Below are 23,829 nucleotides of genomic sequence, written 5' to 3' on the forward strand. Positions count from 1 at the left end.
CTGTGGGCGAGTCACTTCACTTCTCTGTGCCTCAGTTACCTCATCTGTAAAATGGGGATGAAGACCGGGAGCCTCACGTGGGACAACCCGATGACCCTGTATCTACCCCAGCGCTTAGAACGGTGCTCTGCACATAGTAAGCGCTTAACAAATACCAACATTATTATTATCTATAATTCTATTTATATTGACACTAGTGATGTCTACTTGTTTTGTTTCATTGTCTCCCCGATTCTAGACTGTAAGCCCGTTGTTGGGTAGGGACTGTCTCTGTTGCCAAATTGTATTTTCCAAGCGCCTAGTACAGTGCTCCGCACACAGTAAGCGCTCAATAAATACGATCGAATGAATGAATGAATGAACTCAGGTCCTTCTGACCCCCAGGCTCGGTTTCTAGCCACTAAGCCACGTGATCTAGGGGATTGCAGGCTTGCAGCTGACTGCAGGAGAAGCAGTATGGGACAGTGACTCTGCCCCTGTCTGCTGTGTGACCTTGGGCAAGTCACTTAACTTCTCTGTGCCTCAGTTACCTCATCTGTAAAAAATGGGGTTTAAAAACTGTGAGCCCCATATGGGACAATCTGATGACCCTGTATCCACCCCAGCGCTCAGAACAGCGCTCTGCACATAGTAAGCGCTTAACAAATACCATAATTATGGCTAGAGCCCGGGCCTGGGAATCAGCAGGTCATGGGTTCTAACCCCTGCTCCGCCACTCGTCTGCTGTGTGACCTTGGGCAAGTCATTTCACTTCTCTGGGCCTCAGTTCCTTCATGGGTAAGACGGGGATTGAGACGGTGAGCTCCACGAGGGAAAGGGATTGTGTCCAACTTGATTTGCTTGTTTTAGTACGGTGCCCGGCACATAGTAAAGGCTTAAGAAATACCATTAGTATTATTATTATTATTGGCCCTGCAGGCAGAAAAGAGAGTTTCCGAGTCCTTGGTCCTGGTCAATGAAAGGGAAATGTGGGTGTGATGGGGTGGGGAAGGGGAGGAGGAGGGTCAGAGACCCCCCCCCCCGGCGCTGACCTTCTGCTGCCTTAACGAGACCGGTGTCCATCACCGCAGAGGTCTAAGGTCAGGTGGAAATTGGAACGTCCAGAGGTGAACTTTGTGTGGGCTTTTCTTGCAGTACCATATACTCAATATTTGTGGTGATGATGATAGTATTTGTATCAGTTCCCGAATTGCGCTTTCCAAGCGCCTAGTACAGTGCTCTGCACACAGTAAGCGCTCAATGAATACCACTGAATGAATGTCAAGTGTTTACTCTGAGCCAAGCACTGTGTTCCCGTCCCCACAGCACTGAGGTATATTTGTATATATTATTTATTACTTTATTTTATTAATGATGTGTATATATCTAAGATTCTATTTATCTATTCTGATGGTATGGATGCCTATTTGTGTTGTCATCTGTCTCTCCCCTCTCCTAGACTTTGAGCCCATCACTGGGTAGGGATTGTCTCTATCTGTTGCCGAACTGTACCGTCCAAGCGCTTAATCCAGTGCTCTGCACCCAGTAAGCGCTCAATAAATACGATTGAATGAATGAATGCTCCCAGCTCCACCGCTTGTCGGCTGTGTGACCTCGGGTAAGTCACCTCACTTCCTCTATGCCTCGGTTCCTTCATCTGTAAAAGGGGGATGGAGACTGTGAGCCCCACGTGGGACAGGGACTGTGTCCAGCCAAGCCAATTTGCTTGTATCCACCCCCGCGCTTAGTACAGTGCCTGGCACATAGTAAACATTTAACAAATACCAATATTATTATTAATATTATTACTAAGCGGCACGGCATAGCGGAGAGGCAACAGGCCTGGGAGTCCGAGGGTCGTGGGTTCTAACAGTCACACTTCCACAGCTTCAGAGCCCTACCGAAGGCTCACCTCCTCCAGGAGGCCTTCCCAGACTGACCCTCCCTTGTCCCCTGCTCCTCCTCCCCTCTCCATCGCCCCGATTCCCTCCCTCGGTCCCCGCCCCGCAGCACTTGTGTATATACACGTACATATCTATAATTTTATTTATTTCTATTAATAATGCGTATCTATCTATAATTCTAATTATTTATAGTGATGCGATTGATGCCTGTTTACTTGTTTTGATGTCTTTCTCCCTCCTTCTAGACTGTGAGCCCGTTGTGGGCAGGGATTGTTTCTCCCGGTTGCTCTGCACACAGTAAGCGCTCAATAAATACGACAATGAATGAATGATCCCGGCTCCGCCACTTGCCTGCTGTGACAAGTTCATTCATTCAATTGTATTTATCGAGTGCTTACTATAAAAATAATGTGGGTATCTGTTAAGCGCTTACTATGTGCAGAGCACTGTTCTAAGCGCTGGGGGAGATAGAGGGTCATCAGGTCGTCCTACGTGAGGCTCACAGTCTTAACCCCCATTTTCCAGATGAGGTCACTGAGGCACAGAGAAGTGAAGTGACTTGCCCAGTCACACAGCTGACGAGCGGCAGAGCGGGGATTCGAACCCATGACCTCTGACTTCCAAGCCCACGTTCTTTCCACTGAGCCACGCTGCTATGTGCAGAGCACTGTACTAAGCGCTTAGTACAAGTTGAGAAGCAGTATTGCCTAGTTGAGCCTGGGAGCCGGAAGGACCTGAGTTCTAATCCCGTGCTCTGCCGCTTGTCAGCTGAGTGACCTTGGGCAAGTCACTTTCACTTCTCTGGGCCTCGGTTCCCTCATCCGAAATACGGGGATGGAGCCCGCGAGCGCCATGCAGGACAGGGACTGTGCCCAACCCGATTGACTCGTGACTTTGCCAGCGATTAGTACAGTGCCTGTCGCATAGCGAGCGCTAAACGAAACCCGTAAAAAATGGAGGAAGAAGAACAGCTCCAGGTTCTAACTTGCATTCCCGCGGTTCTGACAGGGGAGGAATAGGCTCGTCGCGCTCGAGTCAGAGTCGGGCCAAGAGAAGTTGGATTATTTCAATTCAGTTGAGAATGCGGTTTTGTGCTTCACTGAAAAGATGGAAATCCAGGCATTTTCTTCCATCAAGCTCCGTGACTCCACTCCCTCGATGAAAAGACGGAAATCCAGGCATTTTCCTCCATCGAGCTCCGTGACTCCACACCCTGGATGGAAATCCAGGTATTTTCTCCCATCAAGCTCAATGGATCCACACCCTCAATGAAAATGATGGAAATCCAGGCATTTTCTTCCACCAAGCTAAAAGACTCCAAACCCACCTAAAAGCCGGTTGCCTGATCTTCCCTCGAACCCCCATTTTGCTCGTTTCGCTGGAGACCCGACCCAAGGCTGGAATGCTTTCTTTACAGAACGTCCGTTCTCGTGAGCCTTGCCCCGGGTGGAAAAATCGGCCCCGTTCCGAAGTTTCACCCTATTTCGTTTGACATAAATGAAGACGCCGTTTTTGCCAGTCTGTGCTCAAAAAAGTCAAGACGCCCACTGGACTCTTGGACTTCTAGACTGTGTATTTTTTGGTATCTGTTAGGCTTTTACAAAGTGCCAAGCCCTGGGGTAGATACAAAGTAATCGGGTTGGACAGAGTCCCTGTCCCACGTGGATCTCACAGTCTTAGTCCCCATTTTACAGATGGGCGAACTGAGGCAAGGAGAAGTGAAGCGACTGTTGCGCTGAACAGCGTGGCTCAGGGGCAAGAGCCCGGGCCTAGGACCCAGAGGTCATGGGTTCTAATTCCGGTTCCACCACTTGTCAGCTGAGTGACTTGGGGCAAGTCACTTCTCTGGGCCTCAGTTCCCTCATCTGGCAAATGGGGATTAAGGCCGTGGGCCCCACGTGGGACAACCTGATCACCTTGTATCTCCCTCAGTGTTTAGAACCGTTCTCGGCACGTAGTAAGCGCTTAACAAATACCATCATCATTAATATTATTACTTGTCCCAGGTCACCTAGCACACGAGTGGCGGAGCGGAATTAGAACCCGGGTCCTTCTGACTCCCAGTCCCGGGCCCTAGCCACTAGGCGACTGTGTGCGCCGCAGAAATCATCGAGCCACCTTTGGACGCGAATCGAGGCAGGATCCATCCATTTTTAATAGAGAACCAGTTCCTTTGGGGAATTATTTTAATAGCGGGCAGAAGAAAAGTGCTCTCAGACATCGGAGGGACTCAACCTTGCCAACATTTCACTTACAGACCGGTGAAATCGGATGCTTTTGTGAAAACCCTTGAGGTATCAGAACACTTCCCGCCCCCGGATGATCGTAAAAATAATCAGCGCACACACCGGGTCCCGAAGATCTCGAGCACCTGAGCGGCGAGTTACACAAAAGGTGGTTTTTGGCTTCCGAGAGGGAGTCGCGGTCAGTGAAGGGCAGAATGGACATCCTGCCCAACCGCGTCTAAATGCAGAATCACGGCAGGGCCGCCGGACTCCAGCTTCTTGCTCTGTTTTGGGGACACCGTAAGGGGAAGGGGAAATTAGCACGAAAAACAGTTGTTGAATCAAGCCTCCTTCCGTAATCAGTCCATCGACGGCATTTTCCTGAGCCTCCACTGTGGGCGGATCACTGCACTAAGCCCTTGAGAGCGTCTAAGACAACAGAGTTGGCAGAAGAGCGTCTAATACAATAAGGTTGGCAGACACGTTGATGATGATGATAATTACGGTACTTCTGAAGCGCTTACTACGAGCCAAGCTGGGGCGGATGCAAGCGAATCGGGTGGGACGCAGCCCCTGTCCCGCATGGGGCTCACCCTCTTTATCGGCTTGGCTCAGCGGAAAGAGCCCGGGCTTGGGAGTCAGAGGTCACGGGTTCGAATCCCGGCTCTGCCCCTCGTCAGCCGGGTGACCGTGGGCGAGTCACTTCATCTCTCCGGGCCTCAGTTCCCTCATCTGTAAAATGGGGATGAAGACCGCGAGCCTCACGTGGGACAATCTGATTACCCTGTATCTCTCCCGGCGCTTAGAACAGTGCTCTGCACATAGTAGGCGCTTAAATACGAACATTATTATTTATCCCCATTTTACAGATGCGGGAACTGAGGTTTTTCTGACTCCCGGGCTCTACCCGTTAAGCCACGCTGCTTCTCTTCGGCCACGAGGAGCCGAGGCTTCTTTGCGGGAGGCCGACAGATGACATCCAGGGGAAGCGTCAGAGTAAAAGGACAGGGACGGAAGAGCCGTGTGACCTCGGGTAAGTCACTTCACTCCCCTGGGCCTCAGTTCCCTCGTCTGTAAAAAGGGGATCGACACTGGGAGCCCCACGGGGGACGGTGTCCGACCTGATTTGCTTGTCCTCCACCCCGGCGCTTCCGCAGATTTTTCCCCGGGGTCAATCAATCAAGGGTATCGACCCAGCGCTTAGTACGGTGCCTGGCACGTAGTAAGAGCGTAACAAATGCCTTAATTATTATTATTAACAAAGGGACAGACTCAAGGGCACGGGCCATGCAGAAGGAAGGGTGAAGAGGGTGGGGAAATGATGTGTAAGTCAGGGAAGGCCTCCTGGAAGCGGAGGTGATCTGAGTAGGGCTCTGTGGGCAGGGAATGTGTCTGTTTATTGTTCTACTGTAATCTCCCAGGCGCCCAGTACAGTGCTCTGCACATAATAGGCAGCTCAGCTCTAGAGCAGGCAGGAATGTGTCGGTTCGTTGTTATACTGTACTCTGCCAAGTGCTTGGCACGCAGTCAGCGCTCAGTTGTTACGACTGAATAAATGAATAGTAGGTGCTCAATAATAACGATTACGGTATTTAAGCGTTTATGTGCCAGGCACTGTACTAAGTGCTGGATCAATACTCTTGATTGATCGACCCAAGGGAGTCCGGGAAATCGGACCGCGCGCTCGTTCTCATCGGTGGAGCCGGGCTTTCTCCCGGGCGGCCGGGGCCGGGGGGGGGGTCCGTCCGCCGCCTCGTGGACCCTGACGTGCCTCCTCCTTGGCCCCAGCGCCCCGTTGGACGCCCCCAGGTCAAAACGAAGCCCTCATAGAGGCGCGGTGCAAAAATATCCGCACGCAAATCGACCCCCCGACGATCACATCCCTAAAGTCCCGTTGGCTACAGCTAGTGCGGTGTTTTCCTGGCCCTCGTGGGGCACGATGACTGGACTTTTCATTTTTCTCAGGGTATTTTTTAAGCGCTTACTACGCACCGGTCACCGTGCTAGGCGCCGCGGGTGACGCAGGTCAATTAGGCTGGACGCTAGTCCTTCTCCCACGTAGGGCTTTCGGCTTTAATCCCCACTTTCCAGATGAGGGAACTGAGGCGCAGGGGAGTTAAGTGGCTCGTGTGAGGTCACCCAGCGGACGGGTGGCGGAGCCGGGATTAGAACCCAGGTCCTCTGGCTCCCGGGTCCATGCTCTTTTCCACTGGGCCGTGCTGCTGATCCTAAGCTTGTGGTAACTAGCCACGGGTAAACTGAGGTTCACTGTCCTACGGAGGTTCCCGGCTCCATTCATCCTCAGCAGCTAAGCGATCAACCGCTAAGCGAAAGGAAATAACATGCTATCTGTCTACGATTCTACACTTTTCCCATGCAACCTAATTACAACCACGCAGCCCCCGCCCGACGGTTTTAATAACTGTGCTATTCATTAAGCGCTTACTGTGTGCCAGGCACCGTTCTAAGCGCCGCAGCGGATACCAGCTACTCGGGTTGGACGCAGTCGCTGTCCCCCGCGGGGCTCACGGTCTCCATCCCCATCCTGCAGATGAGGGAACTGAGAAGTGGCCCGCCCGAGGTCACGCCGCAGACGCGGGGCGGAGCCGGGATTAGAACCCAGGACCTTCTGAGGCCCGGCTTCCCGAGGCCCACCGGCTCCCGAGGGGACGGACGGCGGAACGGAGGCTCCCGGGCCTGGGCTCGGACCTCGGGGGGGGGGGGGGAGCCCGGAATCGGGACCCTAAAAGGAGCTATCCCGAGTGGCGAGTGCTTAGCACAGCGCTCTGAGCAAAGTGAGTGCTGGACAAAGGCCGCTGATGGGATGGCGGTGTCTCCCCGAACTGCTCCCTACGGAACGGAGTTAGACCCACCTGATAATAATAGTAATAATAAAAATTATGAATTGTGGCATTTGTTAAGCACTTACTATGCACTAAGCACCGTTCTAAGCGCTGGGGTAGGGACAAGGTAACCGGATCGAACCCAGTCCCCGCCCCACGTGGGGCTCACGGCCTTAATCCCCCTTTCACGGATGAGATTACTGAGGCCCGGAGAAGTACAGTGATCTGCCCGAGGTCACGTGGCAGAGCCGGGATCAGAACCCACCCCTCGTCTGCTGCGCGACCCTGGGCGAGTCACGTCACTTCTCTGTGCCTCGGTCCCCTCATCTGTAAAATGGGGATGGAGACCGTGAGCCCCACGTGGGACGGGGACCGTGTCCAACCCGATTTTCTTGTATCCACCTCAGCGCTTAGTACAGGGCCCAGTAAGCGCTTACCAAATACCACGATTATTACTATTATTACATCCACTGACGCCCGGGCCCGGGCTCCTTCCGCTAGGCCGAGCTGCCCTCCCCGTGTACTCTCTCCCGGCGCTTGGTACACAGCTCGGCACACGGTGAGGACATAACGTGTCCCGCCCTCTGGACTGCGAGCTCGTTGTGGGCAGGAATGTGTCTCTTATACTGTCCTCTCCCAAGTGCTTAGTACAGGGCCGTGCACCCAGCAAGCGCTCAATAAATACAGTGGAATGAATGAAACAGCCGTGACGTTTTCTGGGATAGATGCTCTAAGAGGCTTAAGGGAGGCCATTAGCTAGTTCCCATGAAAGGGAGAACTGGTACTTGGTAATTGGTTAAGCGCTTGCTATGTGCCAGGCACTGTACTAAGCGCTGGGGTGGCTACAAGCAAATGGGGTTGGACACGGTCCCTGTCCCACGTGGGGCTCACGGTCTCAATCCCCGTTTTACAGAGGAGGGAACCGGGGCCCGGAGAGGTGACGCGACGCTCCCGAGGTCCCGCCGCGGCACCCACTACGTGCCAAGCCTTGCGCCGGGTCCCGGGGCGGAGACGGGACAGTCTTTTCGGGAAAGCGCCGAGGATCTGTCGCCTTTGGGCGGCAGGAGCCCAGCCGGGCGGCGACACGGCTCCTTCGGTCACCTCGACCCGGCTCCCTGGCGGGCGAATAACGTTCACGGGGGCTCAGGAGTCGGACGGTTCGGGAAGGTGGCGAGACTCCAGAAAGCGCAGGATTCGAAGGTATGGCCCAAAGTGCCCGACGGCGCCTCTCCAGAGAAGGATCGTTTGGCCCCGGGACCCTGGGGTGGCCGCCGATCTGGGGCGAGGACAAGGAAACGTGAGCTGGGAGGGGGGAAGGTCCTCAGGCCTCGATTTCCCAGGGTCCTTTCGAGGAAAACGAACCGGACGGACGCCTCTCCGAAGGAATTCCCAGTGACGGCGGGAGACGCGAGGGGATGGGGGAGATCCGCCGGCCGTTCCCGGCGGTCCGGAGCCGGGGGGCCCTCCCCGCCCGCCCCCCGCCAGCGGATCACCTTCTTCCGGAAGGCGGTCCCTCTGGAGGACGGTCGCCGACACCCCGCCTCACTCCTCGCCGCCCTCGGCGGCGGCGGGAGGGGCCGCCTCGGCCTCGGCCTCGAACTCCGCGTCCTCAGGGTACCGGGTGGCCAGCTCCGCGTTGGCGAGGTAGCGGGTGCCGGTGAACTCGGAAAAATAGCGCCCGATGTCCGGGTGGGAGATCTCTCGGGGCTCCGCGCTGTATTCCAGGTTTTCTGTGGGGTCGGGAGAGGATCGAGCGGCATTATTTCCACAGGGCACCTTTAGACGTGGTTTCCTACCGCTCCAGGGGGGACGTCGGTCGACCCGTATCTACTGAGCGCTCGCCGTGCGCAGAGCAACAGTGATGAAGGTGGTATCCGGTAAGCGCCGCCCGGGGGCCGGGCACTGTAGTGAGCGCTGGGGTGGATACGAGCAAATCGGGTTGGGCACAGTCCCGCGTGGGGCTCACGGTCTCCACCCCCATTTTATTTTTTCATTGACTTATTTAGTATTTATGGAGCGCTTACTACATGCAGAGCACTGTACTCACTTTACCGATGAGGGAACTGAGGCCCAGAGAAGGGAAGTGACTTGCCCAAGGTCACCCGGCCGACAAGCGGCGGAGCCGGGATTAGAACCCATGACCTTTTGGCTCGCAGGCCTGTGCTCTTACCCACCCTGTCAGAGTGAATTCTCACACTGCTCAGTACAGAGCACCGCGACACTGCTACTAATAATTACGGTATTTGTTAAGCGCTTACTGTGTGCCAGGCACTGTATTAAGCGCAGGGGTGGATACGAGCAAATTGGGTTGGACACAGTCCCACGTGGGCTCCATTTTCCAGCTGAGGTAACCGGGGCCCAGAGAAATGAGGTGACTTGCCCCAGGTCCCACAGCAGACAAGTGGAGGAGGCAGGATTAGAACCCAGGACCTTCTGACTCCTAGGCCCGGGCTCTACCCACTACACCATACTGCCTCTCAGTAAATACAATTGGAGGAATGAATGAACAGCAGTACCGTCCCTCCCGAGCTCTAAGTTTAGTGTTCTGCACACAGTAAGCGCTCAATAAATATGTCTGAACGAATGAGCAAACAGATAGTAGTATTTTCCCTCCCAGGTGCTTATTCCAGTGCTCGGCACACAGTAAGCGCTCAGTAAATACCACCGAATGATGGAATGAGCGAACAGATAGTAGTATTCGCCCTCCCAGGTGCTTATTCCGGTGCTCCGCACACAGTAAGCGCTCAGTAAATACCACCGAATGATGGAATGAGCGAACAGATAGTAGTATTCGCCCTCCCAGGTGCTTATTCCGGTGCTCCGCACACAGTAAGCGCTCAGAAAATACCACCGAATGATGGAATGAGCGAACAGATAGTAGTATTCGCCCTCCCAGGTGCTTATTCCAGTGCTCCGCACACAGTAAGCACTCAGTACGACTGAATGAATAGTAGTATCGTACTCTCCCCAGTGTTTAGTCCAGTACTCTGCACACAGTAAGCGCTGAGCAAATACAACTGAACAAATGAATGACCAGTAGTACTGTCCCTCCCACTAATCCAGTGTTCTGCACACACTAAGCGCTCAGTAAATATGACAATGAATGAACACACAGTAAGCGCTCGATAACTACGGCCGAATGAACGAACACACGGCAAGCGCTCAATAAATACAGCCGAATGAACGAACACACGGCAAGCGCTCAATAAATACGACAAGGGACGAACGAACGCACGGTCAAGCGCTCGATAACTACGGCCGAATGAACGAACACACGGCAGGCGCTCAGTAAATACGACAAGGGACGAACGAACGCACGGTAAAGCGCTCGATAACTACGGCCGAATGAACGAACCCACGGCGAGCGCTCGATGACTACGGCCGAATGAACGAACCCACGGCAAGCGCTCGACAGATACGACAAGGGACGAACGAACGCCCGGCGAGCGCTCGATGACCGCGGCCGAACGAGCGCCCTCCCCGGCGCTCCGCCCGGCGCTCCGCCCCGCCGCCGAGGACCGAGGGCCGGCCGGACGTACCTTGGGCGGCGTACCGGCACGACCCGTCTTCCACCAGGACATTGTAGAAGGGCTGGTGGTGGCCCCGCGGCAAGCTGTGGACGTTCATGTTTCGGATCCACTCGTGGCCCATCATGCAGGTGGGGTCCCAGCCGTAGATCACGCAGTTATAACCGTACCTGGCTCCGGGACGGGGCGGGAGGGGAGAGGGCCCGACCGTCAGGACGACTCCTCCGGGCCCCCGGGGCCGGGGAGGCGGGAGGTCGCGGGTTCTAATCCCGGCCCCCGCCGCCGGGAGGCACCGGGCGCGTGGGACGGGAGAGGAGCGGCGGGGCTGAGCGGCAAGAGCCCGGGCTTGGGAGTCAGAGGTGGTGGGCCGATGATGATAACGACGATGACGATGACGGCGGTATCCGTTAAGCGCTTACTACGTGCCAAGCGCCGTTCTGAGCGCGGGGGGAGGTGGAAGCTAATCAAGCGGTCCCACGTGGGCTCACAGGCTTCATCCCCATTTTCCAGATGAGGTCACTGAGGCCCAGAGAAGTGAAGTGACTCGCCCCAAGTCACACAGCTGACAAAGGGCGGAGGCGGGATCCGAACCCACGACCTCTGAGTCCCAAGCCCGGGCTCTGGCCACTGAGCCGCGCCGCTTCTAATAATGATAAGACGATGACGGTATTCGTTCAGCGCTTCCGATGCGCCGGGCACCGTTCTAAGCGCTGGGGGGATACAAGGTCATCAGGTTGTCCCGCGTGGGGCCCCCAGTCTCCACCCCCATTTGACAGAGGGGGTCACTGAGGCCCGGAGAATAATAATGTTGGTAGTCGTTAAGCGCTTACTACGTGCCGAGCACCGTTCTAAGCGCTGGGGCGGATACAAGGTCATCAGGTTGTCCCGCGTGGGGCCCCCGGTCTCCATCCCCATTTGCCAGGTGAGGTCACTGAGGCCTGGAGAATAATGTTGGTGTCTGTTAAGTGCTTACTAGGTGCAGAGCACTGTTCTAAGCGCTGTGGGGGGGATACAAGGTCATCAGGTTATCCCCCGTGGGGCTTACAGGCCTCATCCCCGTTTTCCAGATGAGGGAACTGAGGCCCAGGGAAGTGACTCGCCCAGAGTCACCCAGCAAATGGCGGAGCCGGGATTAGAACCCACGCCCTCTGTCTGACTCCCAAGCCCAGGCTCCATCCACTGAGCCACACGGCTTCTCTACTCTCCCAAGCGCTTAGCACAGTGCTCCGCACACAGTAAGTGCTCAATAAAAACGACCGAATGGACAAAAATAGGGATTGCAATATCTGCTCGCTCTCCTACCGATCCCCCCATGGGACCTTTTTTCCTTAATGGTAATTGTTAAGCCCTTACTATGTGCCAGGCACTGTACTAAGCGCCGGGGTAGATACAACATGATCAGGATGGACACGGTTCATGTGCCACCTGGGGCGGGGAGTCTTACTCAGCGCGGCTCGGTAGCCCGGGCTTGGGGGTCAGAGGTCACGGGTTCTGATCCCGCCTCTGCCGCTTGTCAGCTGTGTGACTTTGGGCCAGTCGCTTCACTTCTCCGGGCCTCGGTGACCTCATCTGGAAAATGGGGATGGAGACCGGGAGCCCCACGTGGGACGACCTGATCACCTTGTATCTCCCCCAGCGCTTAGAAGAGTGCTTGGCACATAGTAAGCGCTTAACAAATACCATCATTATTATCACTCCCCACTTGTAAAACGGGGAGAAAGAGCATGAGCTCTACGGGCGACAGATCTGTACTCCCCAAGCGCTTAGTACAGTGCTCTGCACACAGTAAGCGCTCAATAAATACAATTCAATGATAGTTTGGATGCCTGACTACTTGTTTTGTTGTCTGTCTCCTCCTTTTAGACCGTGAGACCGTCGTCGGGCAGGGACGGTCTCTCTCTGTTGCCGAACTGTCCATTCCAAGCGCTTAGTACAGCGCTCTGCACACAGCGAGCGCTCGATAAATACGACTGAATGAATGAACGACAGGGACTACGTCCAACCCACATACCTCGGAACTACCCCGGCGCTGAGAACAGTGCCTGGCACATAGTAAGCGCTGAACAAATACCATCATTATTATTATTTTCCAGATGAGGTCACGTAGAAGCGAAGCGGCTCGCCCGATGTCCCCCAGCAGACAAGTGGCGGAGGCGGCATTCGAACCCAGGCCCGGACTCTTTCCACTAGGCCACACTGCTCCCCTGATGATTCCGCGTCTGCGCTTAGTACAGTTCTTGACACCTAGTAAGCACTAAACCGAAACCCCAATTATTATTATTAATGGGAAGCGGCGCGGCGCAGTGGGCAGGGCAGGGGCCTGGGAGTCAGGAGGTCCTGGGTTCTAATCCCGGCTCTGCCGCCTGTCTGCCGGGTGAGCTTGGGCCAGTCACTCGGCTTCTCTGGGCCTCAGTTACCTCGTCTGGAAAACGGGGACGGGGACTTTGTCCAACCCCTTTGGCTTGTATCCACCCCAGTGTTTAGTACAGTGCCTGGCACATGGCACTTAAATACCATTATTATTATTATTATTATTATAATAATGTTGGCATTTGTTAAGCGCTTACTACGTGCAGAGCACCGTTCTAAGCGCTGGGGGAGACACAGGGTCATCGGGTCGTCCCACGTGAGGCTCCCGGTCTTCATCCCCATTTGCCAGATGAGGGAACTGAGGCCCGGAGAAGTGAAGCGACTCGCCCACGGTCACCCAGCTGAGGAGTGGCCGAGCCGCGATTCGAACCCATGACCTCTGACTCCCAAGCCCGGGCTCTTTCCACTGAGCCACGCTGCTTCTCTTATTACCATCCCGGGACTTCTTCCTAACAGTTCGAAACCCAATTTCCTGGGCTGAACCTTCTTTTCAACATCTCTTCCTGTTCTTCAAGCCCTTCTTCCCCTTCTCTACCCCCCGGCATTTATGGGCAGCCCCTGAGGAAACACTTCTCAGGCTGTCGTCTTGCCTGAGGGACGGGCATCGTACCCGATCCGTTTAGAATATCCCTTCCCCAGCGCTTAGCACAGTGCTTAGGTTGCAATCCCTTCCCGAACACCACGGTTCCGTTAGGAAAAGGAAGCTTGAGTCAAGTCTGCCTGAGAAATGGAGAGATTTCGGGCCAAATGGTTTTTTATTTTGGGCACTTGGGGTGGTGCCGGGAGGGAGGAGAACTGGATAGAAAATAGTCTTGGTAAATATCGGTTGCCGAACCGTCCGTTCCAAGCGCTTAGTACAGTGCTCTGCACAGAGTAAGTGCGCAATAAATACCACTGAATGAATGAAAATAATGGGATATTATAATAATAATAATGTTGGTATTTGTTAAGCGCTTACTATGAGCAGAGCACTGTTCTAAGCGCTGGAGTAGATACGGGGTCATCGGGTCGTCCCACGTGAGGCTCCCGGTTAATCCCCATTTTACAGATGAGGGAACTGAGGCCCAGAGAAGCGAAGCGACTCGCCCACGGTCACCCAGCTGACAAGTGGCAGAGTCGGCATTCGAACCCAGGACCGCTGACTCCCAAGCCCGGGCTCTTTCCACTGAGCCATGTTGCTGGGATATGAAGCCGGGAAGCCTAGTGAAAAGAGCCCGGGCCTAGAAGTCAGAGGACCTGGGTTCTAATCCCGGATCCACGCCTGCTGCGTCACCCCGGGCAAGTCGGTTCGCTTCTCCGCGCCTCAGTTTCTGCAACTGTAAAATGGGGATTCAAAACCCGTTCCTCCTCCTCCTTAGACTGGGGGCCTCACGTGGGACAGGGACCGTGTCCGACCTGATCTAACCCGTCTCGACCCCGGCATTTAGAACGGTGCTTGACACATAAACAGCGCTTGACAAATTGCAGAAATAAAATAATAATTTCCGGATGAGAATCCGACCCGTACTTTTACGGTTTATGTCACATGCGCACTTCCCGGCTCCTGAGATTTGTGGGGCTGAGATACAACAATCATCGGGCAGCCAAAGTTTTATTCTGAATTAACCGGGTGCTCCCTGTGACATTCATTCCTTCAGTCGTACTTACTGAGCGCTCACTGTGTGCAGAGCACTGTGTTAAGCACGTGGGAGAGTACGACAGAACAAAAAAACACACACATTCCCCGCCTACAACGAGCTTAGAGTCTAGAGGCAGTGATCGACTTGCCATTGACGGTCCTCTCCGAGACAAGACCCTTCTAGAGAATCTGACTGCTTTTCTCTTCCCTCCAACTCTGCTGGACTAATAAGAATAATAATGTTGGTATTTAAGCGCTTACTACGTGCAGAGCACCGTTCTAAACGCCGGGGGAGATCCAGGGTCATCGGGTCGTCCCACGTGAGGCTCACAGTTAATCCCCATTTGATCGATGAGGTCACTGAGGCCCAGAGAAGTGAAGCGACTCGCCCGCTGTCACCCAGCTGACACGTGGCAGAGCCGGAATTCGAACTCATGACCTCTGACCCCCAAGCCCGGGCTCTTTCCACTGAGCCACGCTGCTTCTCTATGTTTCCAGAAGCCCCACACCTTGGAATCTGCAGTCCGGAGTTGACAATTCCGGCGACAGAATATGATTTTTCCATGCCAGGCATTAGAAATAAGGTTAATAGTATCCGTTGAGCGCTTACTATACGCAGGCCCCGGACTAAGCGCCGGGGTTGGAACCAAGCAAATCGGGTTGGACACGGTCCCTGTCCCACGTGGGGCTCCCAGTCTCCGTCCCCGTTTTCCAGATGAGGGAACTGAGGCCCAGAGTAGTGGAGTGACTGGCCCAAGGTCACACAGCGGACAAGGGGCGGAGCTGAGATTAGAACCCATGACCTTCTGACTCCCAGGCCCGGGCTCTAATAATAATGTTGGTATTGGTATTGGTATTGGTAGTTGGTATTACTACGTGCAGAGCACTGTTCTAAGCGCTGGGGGAGATACAGGGTAATAACAATGTTGGTATTTGTTAAGCGCTTACTATGTGCAGAGCACTGTTCTAAGCGCTGGGGCAGATACGGGGTAATAATAATGTTGGTATTTGTTAAGCGCTTACTATGTGCAGAGCACTGTTCTGTATCGGGGGAGATACAGGGTCATCAGGTTGTCCCACGTGAGACTCACAGTGAATCCCCATTTGACAGATGAGGTCACTGAGGCCCAGAGAAGTGAAGTGACTCGCCCACAGTCACCCAGCTGCCAAGTGGCAGAGCCGGCATTCGAACCCATGACCTCTGAGTCCCAAGCCCGGGCTCTTTCCACTGAGCCCTCCACCACGTTACCGCTTCTCATAATACATTCCCTAATACATTCTGTCCATTCCAAGCGCTTAGTACAGTGCGCTGCACATAGTAAGCGCCCAACAAATACTACTGAATGAATGGATCGTAATAACAATAACGGCAGCAGCAGAGATAATACTTGCTACTTGCTAAACGTTTATACCAGGCGCTGTAATAAATTCTCAGGCCCGACAATTCCTGAGTGACCCCGGGGACTCCCTAAAGTAGGAGGGATTACAGGTATCGAATCTCCATTCAGAAGCAGCACGGCATAGCGGGAAGAGCCCGGGCCCGGGAGTCGGAAGGTCATGGGTTCTAATCCCGCCTCCGCCACTCGTCCGCTGCGTGACCCTGGGCACGTCGCTTCACTTCTCTGGGCCTCGGTTTCCCCATCTGGAAAATGGGGATTGAGACCACGAGCCCCAGGGGGGACAACCTGATTAACCTGGATCGACCCCCGCGCTCAGAAGAGTGCGAGGCACACAGTGAGCGCTTAGCAAATTCCAACGTTATTATTAGCGCTTAGAACGGGGCCGGACGCCTAGAAAGCACGTAACCAATTAGGGGCAGCGTGGCTCAGTGGCAAGAGCCCGGGCTTGGGAGTCAGAGGTCATGGGTTCGAATCCCCGCTCTGCCACTTGTCAGCTGTGCCACGGTGGGCAAGTCACTTCCCTTCTCGGTGCCTCAGTTCCCCCATCTGGAAAATGGGGATTAACTGTGAGCCTCACGTGCGACGACCAGATGACCCCGCATCTCCCCCAGCGCTTAGAACAGTGCTCTGGTAAGCGCTTAACGAATACCAACGTTATTATTATTATTATTCAGTCGCCCGTCCAGCCGTGTTTACGGAGCGAAATCTCCGAACGGCGCTCACCTCTTGTGCTTCATGATGCGGCCGACGGGGAAGCAGACGTCGTGGTGCTTGGGCCCCGAGCGCAGCTTCACCTCCACGCCCACCTCCTCCTTGCGGCGTTCAATATGCTCCAGGGTATGCTGGACCAGGTAGCCCACCGCCCCGTGCTGAGACGGGTCCAGCGTCTGGATGTGCTGCAGGATATCCAGGACCTACGGGACGGAGCCCCCCCCAAAATCATGGCTTTTTTTTAAGCGCTTATTATAGGTCAGGCACTGGACTGGACGACTCACAACCACCAGGACAGCTTTTTTTCCTCCCGCGGTATTCGTTAAACGCTTCCCTGGCGTCAAGCGCTGTACTAAGCGCTCACGGCAGCTCGTTGGGGGCAGGGAATGTGTGTCTTTTTTGTTACGTTGTACTCTCCCAAGTGCTTAGTACGGTGCTCTGCACATCCCGGCTCCCCCGCTTGTCAGCTGTGTGACTTTGGGCGAGTCACTTCGCTTCTCTGTGCCTCAGTGACCTCATCTGTAAAATGGGGATTAAAACCGTGAGCCCCACGTGGGACAACCTGATCACCTTGTATCCCCCCAGCGCTTAGAACAGTGCTTTGCACATAGTAAGCGCTTAACAAATACCACCATTATTATTGTATAAAACAGTCCCTGAATATGACTGAATGAACGAATGAATAATAATACTGATGACGGTATAATAGTAATAATACCGATGGCATTCAAGTGCTTACTATGTGCCGAGCACCGTTCTAAACGCCGGGGTAGATACAAGGTCATCGGGTTGTCCCACGTGAGGCTCCCAGTCTTCGTCCCCATTTTCCAGACGAGGGAACTGAGGCCCTGAGAAGCGAAATGACTTGCCCAAGGTCACACAGCTGACAAGCGGAGGAGCCGGGATTAGAACCCACGACCTCTGACTCCCAAGCCCGGGCCCTTGCCGCTGAGCCACGGAGCGCTTACTATGTGCCAAGCACTGTTCTAGGCGCTGATAATGATGAGAATTTTGGTATCTGTTAAGCGCTTCCTGCGTGTCAAGCACTGTTCTAAGTGCTGATAATAATAATAATTTTGGTATCTGGTAAGCGCTTCCTATGTGTCAAGCACTGTTCTAAGCGCTAATAACAGCTCACTGTGGGCAGGGAGTGTCTTTGCTGATTGTTTCATTGTACTCTCCCAAGCGCTTAGTACAGCGTTCTGCACATACGAAGTGCTCCGTAAATACGGCTGAACGAACGACTGGATAATAATAATAATATTTGCGGTATTGGTTAAGTGCTTACTAGGCGTTAAGCCCTGTTCTAAACGCTAATAATAATAATGATAATAACTGTGGTACTTGTTAAGGGCTTGCTATGTGTCAAGCCCTGTTCTAAGGGCTAATAATAATAATAATAATAATGCTAATAACTGTGGTACTTGTTAAGGGCTTGCTATGTGTCAAGCCCTGTTCTAAGCACTAATAATAATACTAACTGTGGCATTTGTTAAGCGCATACTATGTTCCGAGCACTGTTAGAAGCAGCGTGGCTTAGTGGAAAGAGCCCGGGCTTGGGAGTCAGAGGTCGTGGGTTCTAATCCCCACTCCGCCGCTTGTCTGCTGTGGGACCTTGGGCAAGTCGCAACTTCTCTGGGCCTCAGTTACCTCATCTGTAAAAATGGGGATTAAAAACTGTGAGCCTCACGTGGGACAACCTGATGACCCTGGATCTCCCCCAGCGCTTAGAACAGTGCTCGGCACAGAGGAAGCGCTTGACAAATACCATAATTATTATTATTATTCTAAGCACTGGGGGAGATACAAGCTAATGGGGTTGGACACAGTCCCTGCCTCATGTGGGGCTCACGGTCTTCACCCCCGTTTTAGGGATGAGGGAATTGAGGCCCAGACAAATGAAGTGACTTGCCCAAGGTCACACAGCAGAGAAGTGGTGGAGTCGGCAGGCGGTGAGACAGAACCTGACTAGCTTGTTCCTCCCTCAGTGTTTAGTACGGTGCCTGGTACATAGTAAGTGCTTAAGAAATACCATTTAAAAAAAAAATACACACATCATCCTCATCATCAATGGTATTTACTGAGCGCTTACTATGGGCAGAGGACTATGCTTAGAGAAGCAGCGTGGCTCAGTGGAAAGAGCCCGGGCTTGGGAGTCAGAGGTCGTGGGTTCGAATCCCCGCCCTGCCACTCGTCAGCTGTGTGACTGTGGGCGAGTCACTTCACTTCCCTGGGCCTCACTTCCCTCATCTGTAAAATGGGGATTAACTGTGAGCCTCACGTGGGACGACCCGATGACCCTGTATCTCCCCCAGCGCTTAGAACGGTGCTCTGCGCATAGTAAGCGCTTAACAGATACCAACATTATTATACTAATTGGTCGGGAGAGGGCACTACAAAAAAGGGCCACAATTATTATCATTAAAGTACAACAATTATTATTAGCACTTAGAACACATAGTTATGTAACAAATACCACAATTATTATTATTATTCATTCATTCCTGCCCACGACAAGCTTACGGTCCACAGGGGGAGGAAGACATTAATATGAACGATTTATATTGTAGAATTTAAAGATATGGACAAAAATGCTGTGGGGGAGCGGGTGGGGCAAATTTCAAACGCCCAGAGGTCGCAGAACCATGTGCCCACATGACCCAGAAGGAAGATAATAATAATTGTGGTATTTCTTTAAGCGCTTACTAGGTGCCAGGCACCGTACTGAGCGCTGGGCTGGATACAAGCAAATGGGGTCGGACACGGTCCCTCACCCCGTATTCATTCATCCATCCGATCGTATTTATTGAGCGCTTACTGTGCGCCGAGCACTCTTCTAAGTCCTAGGAAAGCACAATTGGGCAAACAGGGCTCACGGAGGGCTCACAGTCTCAATCCCCATTTTCCGGGGGAGTCCGCCGAGGCCCGGAAAACCGAAGCCACTTGCCCAAGGTCACACGGCAGGCGAGCGACCAAGCTGGGGGGTCCCCCGCGCTGTCCTAAGCGCTGGGGTGGACGAGAGACAAGCAGGTTTAGACTCGGCCCGTTTGGACCGCGAGCCCGTCTCTCTCTGTTGCCGAATTGTCCATTCCAAGTGCTTAGTACAGTGCCCTGTACATAGTAAGCGCTCGACAGATACGACTGAACGAATGAAAAGGCTGCAGACGGCCCCTGGCCTCCCAGATTAATAATAATGTTCGTATTTATTAAGCGCTTACTATGTGCCGAGCACTGTTCTAAGCGCTGGGGTAGACACAGGGGAATCGGGTTGTCCCATGTGGGGCTCACAGTCTTCATCCCCATTTTACAGATGAGGGAACTGAGGTACCGAGAAGTTAAGTGACTTGCCCAAAGTCACACAGCTGACAAGTGGCAGAGCCGGGGTTTGAACCCATGACCTCTGTCCTCTCTCGCCCCGCTCCGGTCTATTCTTCACTCCGCCGCCCGGCTCATCTTCCCGCAGAAACGATCCGGGCATGTCACTCCCCTTCTTAAACAACTCCAGTGGTTGCCTGTCGACCTCCGCTCCAAACAAAAACTCCTCACTCTAGGCTTCGAGGCTCTCCGTCACCTCGCCCCTTCCTACCTCTCCTCCCTCCTCTCTCTCTACCGCCCACCCCGCACGCTCCGCTCCTCCGCCGCCCGCCTCCTCGCCGTCCCTCGGTCTCGCCCGTCCCGCCGTCGACCCCCGGGTCGCGTCCTCCCGCGGTCCCGGGACGCCCTCCCTCCTCGCCTCCGCCGGACCGATTCTCTTTCCCTCTTCGAAACCCTACTTAAAAATCACCTCCTCCGAGAGGCCTTCCCAGACTGAGCTCCTCTTCCCCCTCTACTCCCTCTGCCGTCCCCCCTTCACCTCTCCGCAGCTAAAGCCTCATTTTCCCCTTTTCCCTCCGCTCCTCCACCTCTCCCTTCCCATCCCCACGGCACCGTACTCGTCCGCTCGACCGTCTATATTTTCGTCACCCTATTTATTTTGTCAATGAATCGTACATCGCCTCGATTCTATTTAGTCGCCATCGGTTTTTACGAGATGTTCTTCCCCTCGACGCTGTTTAGTGCCATCGTTCTCGTCCGTCCGTCTCCCCCGATCAGACCGTAAGCCCGTCAGACGGCGGGGACCGTCTCTATCTGTTGCCGACTTGTTCATCCCGAGCGCTTAGTACAGTGCTCTGCACATAGTAAGCGCTCAATAAATACTATTGAATGAATGACTCCAAAGCCCCGGCTCTTTCCAGTGAGCCACGCTGCTTCCCACTCTACAGATGAAGAAACTGAGGCCGAGAAGCGGAGTGACTTGTCCCAGGTCACCCAGTCGGCCACTCAATCGATGGTCTTCGGGTGCTTGCCCTATGCGGAGCCCTGGACAGCCTATACTTGCCCAGGAATGATAATAACTGTGGAAATTATACTCACTTATTACACGGCAAGCACTGTGCTAAGCCCTGGGGCGGCCAGATCGTCGGATCAGACCTAGGTCCTGTCCCCCAAGGGGCTCGCAGTCTTAAGAAGGGAGGGGGAAAAAGGGTATTGACGACCTCTACTCCATAATAATAATAATAATAATAATGTTGCTATTTGTTAAACGCTCACTATGTGCAGAGCACTGTTCTAAGCGCTGGGGGAGAAACAGGGTCATCGGGTCGTCCCACGTGAGGCTCAAAGTTATATAGTTGGTATTTGTTAAGCGCTTACTATGTGCCGAGCACCGTTCTAAGCGCTGGGGGAGATACAGGGGAATCAGGTCGTCCCACGTGGGGCTCACAGTCTTCATCCCCATTTTACAGATGAGGGAACTGAGGCCCAGAGAAGTGAAGTGACTTGCCCACAGTCACACAGCTGACAAGAGGCAGAGCTGGGATCTGCCACTCCATCCTAATCCACCTCGACGGCTCAGCTGCCTCGGACACCGTGCACCCACCCTTCTCCTGGAAACCTTATCCCACCTCGGCTTCACGGACTCCGTCCTCTCCCGGTTCTCCTCTTATCCCCGAGGCCGCTCCTCCTCCGTCTCTTCCGCCTCCCACCCGCTAACGAGGGGAGTCTCTCGAGGTCCAGTTCCGGGTTCCCTTCTCATCTCTGCCGCCCGCCTCCTCACCGTCCCCCGTTCTCGCGGATCCCGCCGTCGACCCCCCGGCCGCGTCCTCCCGCGGTCCCGGGACGCCCTCCCTCCTCGCCTCCGCCGAACTCCCTCTCTTCCCCTCTTCGAAACCCTACTTAAAGCTCACCTCCTCCGAGAGGCCTTCCCACACTGAGCTCCCCCCTTTTCCCTCTGCTCCCTCTACCCCCCCTTCACCTCTCCGCAGCTAAACCCTCTCCTCCCCCCTTTCCCTCCGCTCCTCCCCCTCTCCCGTCCCATCCCCTCGGCACCGCGCTCGTCCGCTCGGCCGTACGTATCTTCATCACCCTATTTATTTTGTTAATGAGATGTGCATCGCCTCGATTCTATTTATTTGCTATTGTTTTAATGAGACGTTCTTCCCCTCGACTCTATCTATCGCCATCGTTCTTGTCCGTCCGTCTCCCCCGATCAGACCGTAAACCCGTCAAAGGGCCGGGACTGTCTCTATCTGTTACCGATTTGTACATCCAAGCGCTCAGTACGGTGCTCCGCACGTACTAAGCGCTCGATAAATACTATTGAATGAATGAATGAATCTCCATCTCCCCCCACTCCCTCGGAGAACTCATTCGCTCCCTCGGCTTCAACTCCCACCTCCGTGCGGGCGATTCCCAAATCTCCAGCCCCGATCTCTCTCCCTCTCTGCGGTCTCCTCCTGCCTTCAGGAAATCCCTACTTTAGATGTTCCGCTGACGCCTCACGCTCGACATGTCCAAAACAGAGCTCCTCGTCTTCCCAACCTGACTTCTGCCTTTCTCGTCACTGAAGAAGACACGACTATCAAGCATCTTGGCTTCCGAGCCGTCCATCCCGCGGTCCCCTCCTACCTCCCCCCCCACCTCTCCTCCTCCCTCGCGGGCCGCACGCTCCGCTCCTCGGACCCCGCTCGCCTCCTCCCCGGGCCTCCTTCGCGCCCGTCCCGCCGTCGACCCCCGGCCCGCGTCCCACCGCTGTCCTGGACGCCCTCCCTCCTCACCTCCACCCAACTAACTCTCTTCCCCTCTTCCGAGCCCTACCGAGCGCTCACCTCCTCCGGGAGGCCTTCCCGGACCGAGCCCCCCCTCCCTCCGCCCTACTCCCCTCCCTGCCCCACAGCACTGGCGTAAAGATGTACATATATATTATTCTATTTCTTTTATTAATGGCACGTGTATCATTGATAAAATAAATAGAATATATATGTACATATGTAAATTATGTACACTTATATCTCCATATTGATGCTATTGATGCCTGTTTACTTGTTTTGTTGTCTGTCTCCCCCCTTCTAGACTGTGAGCCCGGTGTCGGACAGGGATAGCCTCTACGCGTTGCCGAACTGTACTTTCCAAGCGCTCAGTACAGTGCTTTGCACACAGTAAGCGCTCAATAAATACGACCGAATGAATGAATGACTATCCTGTCTCCAAAGTCTGTGATCTTGGCATTATTCTTGATGCATCTCTCTCATTCAACCCACATATCTAACCTGCCATCAAACTCCTGTCGGTTTTACCTTCACAACATCGCTAAAAATCCATCCTTCCTTCTCCGAACAAACGGCTACTCGCGCTGATCCCAGCAGTCGTCCTCTCCCGCCTCGATTCCTGCGTCGGCCTCGTCGCCGACCTCCCCGCCTCCCGTCTCTCCCCACTCCGGTCCCAGCTTCACCCTGCTGCCCGGATCGTTTTTCCCACGTTCAGTCCCCGTTTCCCCGCTCCTCAAGGACCTCCGGGGGTTGCCCGTCCACCTCCGCATCCAACAGAAATTCCGGAGAGGTGCAGCGGGGCTCAGTGGAAAGAGCCCGGGCTTGGGAGTCAGAGGTCGTGGGTTCTAATCCCGCCTCCGCCACTTGTCAGCTGTGGGACTCTGGGGGAGTCACTTCACTTCTCTGGGCCTCAGTGACCTCCTCTGGAAAATGGGGATGAAGACTGTGAGCCCCACGCGGGACAACCTGATCACCCTGTATCCCCCCGAGAGCTTAGAACAGTGCTTCGCACATAGTAGGTGCTTAACAGATACTTTCCCGATGGCTCTAAAGCCATCCATCAGCCTGTCCCCTCCTACTGCCTTGTGACCTTGGGCGGGTCGCTTCATTCATTCATTCAATAGGATTTATTGAGCGCTTACTATGTGCAGAGCACTGTACTTTCT

General features: G+C 54.2%; 1 protein-coding gene across 1 annotated transcript in view; it reads right to left on the reverse strand.

Moving 5' to 3' along the window:
• Window positions 1–7,823: 7,823 nt before the first annotated feature.
• FBXO21 (F-box protein 21) overlaps window positions 7,824–23,829 on the reverse strand; it is a 47,434-nt gene continuing 31,428 nt past the window's right edge. Inside the window, exons 11-14 of the mRNA XM_029057602.1 lie at window positions 16,590–16,780; window positions 10,491–10,648; window positions 8,445–8,681; window positions 7,824–8,227 (exon numbers count right to left, since the gene is read on the reverse strand). Of these exons, the coding sequence (XP_028913435.1) occupies window positions 8,494–8,681; window positions 10,491–10,648; window positions 16,590–16,780 (537 nt within the window). The 3' untranslated portion in view covers window positions 7,824–8,227; window positions 8,445–8,493. The remainder of the gene's footprint in view (window positions 8,228–8,444; window positions 8,682–10,490; window positions 10,649–16,589; window positions 16,781–23,829) is intronic.

Source organism: Ornithorhynchus anatinus, chromosome 2 (assembly GCF_004115215.2).
Source record: "Ornithorhynchus anatinus isolate Pmale09 chromosome 2, mOrnAna1.pri.v4, whole genome shotgun sequence".
NCBI lineage: Eukaryota > Metazoa > Chordata > Mammalia > Monotremata > Ornithorhynchidae > Ornithorhynchus > Ornithorhynchus anatinus.